Genomic DNA, 4113 nt, shown 5'->3' on the forward strand with positions numbered 1-4113 from the left:
CTTGGAATGTTTGGGCCTGTTGTGCCCTGGCTGTGACATCAGAGCTGCTCCCATGGGAACGGCTCCAGGGCCTGGTGTGGACACGGAGTGACCGGAGCCCACCAGGCTCAGACCACCCTGGATTCCCATGGATCAGCCCCAGTAGAGGTTGGAATGCTGGGGTTGGATTTGGGGAGTGCTCCAGACTGGGATGTGTTTGTACGAGTGAGGATTGGACAGGGCCTCCCATGAGGAATTGGGATTTCGGGATTTCCTCACACTCCAGTGTTATTTGGGAGATTCAGCAGTAATTCCTGCTGGCAATTCGGAGTTTGGTGGGAAAATGAAACTGGAGCTGCTCCTTTTCCAGTGGGAATCCATCCAAAATAAAACCCATCAAAAATAATGATGGGAGTCTTAGAGAGAGGAGAGAATTTCACTCCGAAATTGCCAAATACACCCAAAACTGATGGAATTTGGGCAGAGTTAGATTGGATCCAATGGATCAGAACATCCTCCTGTCCTGTTCAAAGAACATTCCCAATGGAATTCCTGGAATTCCCACCCTGCTGGATCCTGTAACACCTTGCTGTGTCTTTTTTTAGTAGTGCCTCCAGCTCCACATCCGGGAGGATTTTCCCAGGTGGAAGGATTAGATCTGGTGGGATGTCAGAGACATCCCGAAGGACCTGGAAGATTCATGGAATGATTCCGGGGGGTTCGGAGTGCTGAACCCAGACACAGAAACACCTGGAAGATGGAGCAGAGCCCCATCGTGGTGATCCTGCTGTGTGCCCTGTGCATTCCAGCGGCGCTTCCCTTGGAACCGGGAATGGAGCTTCCCTTGGAACCGGGAATGGAGATTCCCTTGGAAATGGGCATGGAGCTTCCCTTGGGATCGGGATCGGGATCAGAGCTTCCCTTGAGACTGTACTCGGAGCTTCCCTCGGGATCGGGATCAGAGCTTCCCTCGGGAGTAGGATCTGAGCTTCCCTTGGAACTGGGCTCAGAGCTTCCCTCGGGATCAGGATCAGAGCTTCCCTCGGGATCAGAGCTTCCCTCAGGAGAAGGATATGAGCTTCCCTTGGAAATGCGCTCAGAGCTTCCCTCGGGATCAGAGCTTCCCTCGGGATCAGGATCAGAGCTTCCCACGGCATCGGGATCGGAGCTTCCCTTGGGATTGGGATTGGAGCTTCCCTCAGGATTGAGATCTGAGCTTCCCTTGGAAGCAGGCTCAGAACTCTCCTCAGGATTGAGATCGGAGCTTCCCTTGGAACCAGGCTCGGAACTGTCCTCGGAACCGGGATTGGGATCAGATCTTGCCTCGGAACCGGGGTCTGAGCTTCCCTCAGAAGTGAGATCAGGCTCGGAGCTTCCCTCAGAACCAGGCTCAGAGCCTCCGTCAGGATCCGAGCTTCCCTCGGAAGCGAGATCGGGATCGGAGCCTCCCTCAGAACCAGGATTGGACCTGAATCTCCCGCTGGGCACGGAGTCCATCCCGCTGGGGCTGAAGGCCATGGTGGTGGTGAACTCCACGCCCTGCAGCGTCACCTGCGGGCTGGGCGTGAAGCAGGAGCAGCTGTGCGAGGTCAGCCCGGCCGGGGAGCGCCGCAACTGCTCCCTGGTGCGCTCGCGCTGCCTCAGCGATTGGATCTGCGGCCTCCGGCACCTCAGCGTTCCCGAGGGGAAGCCCCTCCAGCTCACCTGCCTCTCCCCGGACGCCGCCAGCCTGGAGGGACCGAACTTTGGCTACACCTGGAAGTTCGCCCAGGGGCTCATCACCACCAACGACCTCCTGTTCCACCCCTTCCGCAACCCCAGCCGTTCCCTGAGCTTCTCGCCGGCGCTGGAGTCGCATTCCGGGACCTACCGCTGCGACGTGCAGGTGCTGAGCTCCTTCCAGCTCGTCAAGAGGATCTACTTCGGCCTCAGGGTGATCCCCAGCGACCTGGTGGATCTGGACTTCCAGAAATCCCTGACTTGGGAGCAGCAGCTGGCGGCCAACGGGGAGGAGGTGCCGGCAAACGCCACGGGCCCCCCGGAGCACAGGAAGAGTTTTTGGGAGAAGCAGTGGTTCTACGAGGTCGTGCTGGGAATTGGGAGTGGGGTGATCGTGGGGATCGTGTTCAGCCTCGGGCTCTGCTGCCTGAGCAGGATTTGCGGGAGAAGAGCAGCACGAGAAATGAACGGAGATTGACGCAATTCCCTGTCCTTGGCTCTTTGTTAGGATCAGGAATTCAGGGTGGGAATATTGGGATCGTCTGTTGTTGGATCCTCCCCTTCCAACTCAGGACGTTCCATGGATTGATCAATATTATTGAATATTTTTGGCTACTTTGGAGCCTGGATTAAGAATTCAGGAATTCAGAATGTGATTCTTTGGGTCATCCACAGTTGGATTTTGGTGATCCTCCTTTCCAAAATCCACCGTTGGATTTTGGTGATCCCTCCAACTCAGGACATTCTATGGATCCCGTAACCATTTAATGGCATATTTAGAATTAATGTGCAACAGACACAGCTTATTACTGAACATTTTTGGCTACTTTGGAGCCTGGATTAAGAAATCAGAATGGGATTCTTCTGGATCGGCCACAGTTGGATTTTGGTGATCCTCCCCTTCCAACTCAGGATATTCCATGGATCCCATAAGTATTTAATGGGATATTTAGAATTTATTTGCAAAAGACACAGTTTATAAATTAATAGTTTTGGCCACTTTGGAGCCTGGATTGGGAATTCAGGATGGGATTCCGGGGGTCATCCACGTTTTTTCCTTTTACCAGAATGACACAAAAATGCTTTGATACCGAAAAACATGGGGATGGAGGGAAATAATTTTATTTATTTGAATGAAAACCAAAGCAGGCACTTCCCAGAGCTGATTCCCAGAGGGTTTTTTTCACCTCCTGAACATGGAAAAATCGGGAATGACCCATCACAGCGGGCTGGGAGTTAATGGTCCAGAGCTGCCCCATCTGCAGGAGCCTCTCTGCTCTTTGTCATGGAAATTTCAATGTCTTGGGCCCAGCTGGGATTCCCAAATCCAGCGGGATGAAAGCTCCAGCTCTGCTGGGGGAGTCAGAGCGGGAGCCAAAAATCTCCTTCATCTTTGGATTGCGGGGTTTTGTAATTTCTGAGGGGAGCCAGATGCTCAGAGCCGGGAAAATGAATCCATAATTGGAGTTTTTATTTGGAGACCGACGGCTGGGATGGCCACTGGGGTCCAGCTGTCACGAAGGGCCTTTAATGGGATTTTTTTAAGGGGGTGCTCTTTGATTTTTGAAGGGATATTAAGGATTGGGGGATGTTTATCATAATAGGGAAAGAAAGGGAGAAGGCAGGAAAAGGGAATAGCAGAGGATGGATCTCAATGCAAGTAGGGAAGTAAAAACCCTTGGAAGAGCATCCCCATCCCTCCTTTTTCCCCTCTCTCCCTGCAAAATCATCTTTTCTTAATCACTGCCAATGAATTCCCATCACAAAGGGCAGAAATTTAGGAAAAAATGTCTCTCTGCTCTGAGCTCTGGGACCTTTGGGATCACCAGAGGCTGGAGCTGGCCAGGGCTCCTTCCCTCTCTCCATCCTTCAAACTTCCTCTCTCCATCCTTCCTTCATCCTTCCCTCTCTCCATCCTTCCCATCCTTCACTCCATCCTTCCCTCTCTCCATCCTCCCTCCAAATCCCCCGGATTCTCTCCCTGGCTCTGCACACCTTTAACCCCTGAGCTGTATTTTAGGAAGATCTGAGAGCTTTTAAGGAAGATTCCAAGCCAGAAGTGTAGATTTTTGTCATTTCCTGAGGTCCAAATGCCGGATTTGCAGGTGCAGATCCCTCCCCGTGGCTCTCCCAACCCTGGATTAATGGAATGCCAGAAGGGACTGCCCAAAACGGGGCTTAACAAAGCCTGAGCTGCCCTGTCTGGAGAGGGATTTCCCTGCCACCACCTGGGCTAAAAAGGGCGAGGAATTGGCATTTGAAGGGAAAACTGCACATCAGGGCCCAGCCAGGAAATTCCAGGGTCGGCATTGCCCAGGCTGGCACGGTTTTCTCTGGGATTGAGGAATCACAGCCAGGGAAAATCCCTAAACGCCCCTTATGGATGGAACCAGCAGCAACACCAACCAATTCTCG

General features: G+C 52.8%; 1 protein-coding gene across 1 annotated transcript; it reads left to right on the forward strand.

Moving 5' to 3' along the window:
• The first annotated feature begins 599 nt into the window (after positions 1 to 599).
• Positions 600 to 2181, forward strand: TMEM81 (transmembrane protein 81). The gene is made up of 2 exons (XM_036398511.1): positions 600 to 806; positions 1419 to 2181. The coding sequence occupies exons 1-2, from the start codon at positions 737 to 739 to the stop codon at positions 2174 to 2176; spliced, it is 828 nt and encodes a 275-aa protein (XP_036254404.1). The 5' UTR covers positions 600 to 736; the 3' UTR covers positions 2177 to 2181.
• The last annotated feature ends 1932 nt before the right edge of the window (positions 2182 to 4113 follow it).

The sequence above is a fragment of the Molothrus ater genome, chromosome 25 (assembly GCF_012460135.2).
Source record: "Molothrus ater isolate BHLD 08-10-18 breed brown headed cowbird chromosome 25, BPBGC_Mater_1.1, whole genome shotgun sequence".
Classification (NCBI taxonomy): Eukaryota; Metazoa; Chordata; class Aves; order Passeriformes; family Icteridae; genus Molothrus; species Molothrus ater.

Bases quoted from the DNA above. Each gene is read 5' to 3' on its own strand.
- TMEM81 (XM_036398511.1), top strand. From the start codon at position 737: ATGGAGCAGAGCCCCATCGTGGTGATCCTGCTGTGTGCCCTGTGCATT. The intron at 807-1,418 runs CGGGAATGGAGC...CGAGATCGGGAT, and splicing joins AGCGGCGCTTCCCTTGGAAC to CGGAGCCTCCCTCAGAACCA.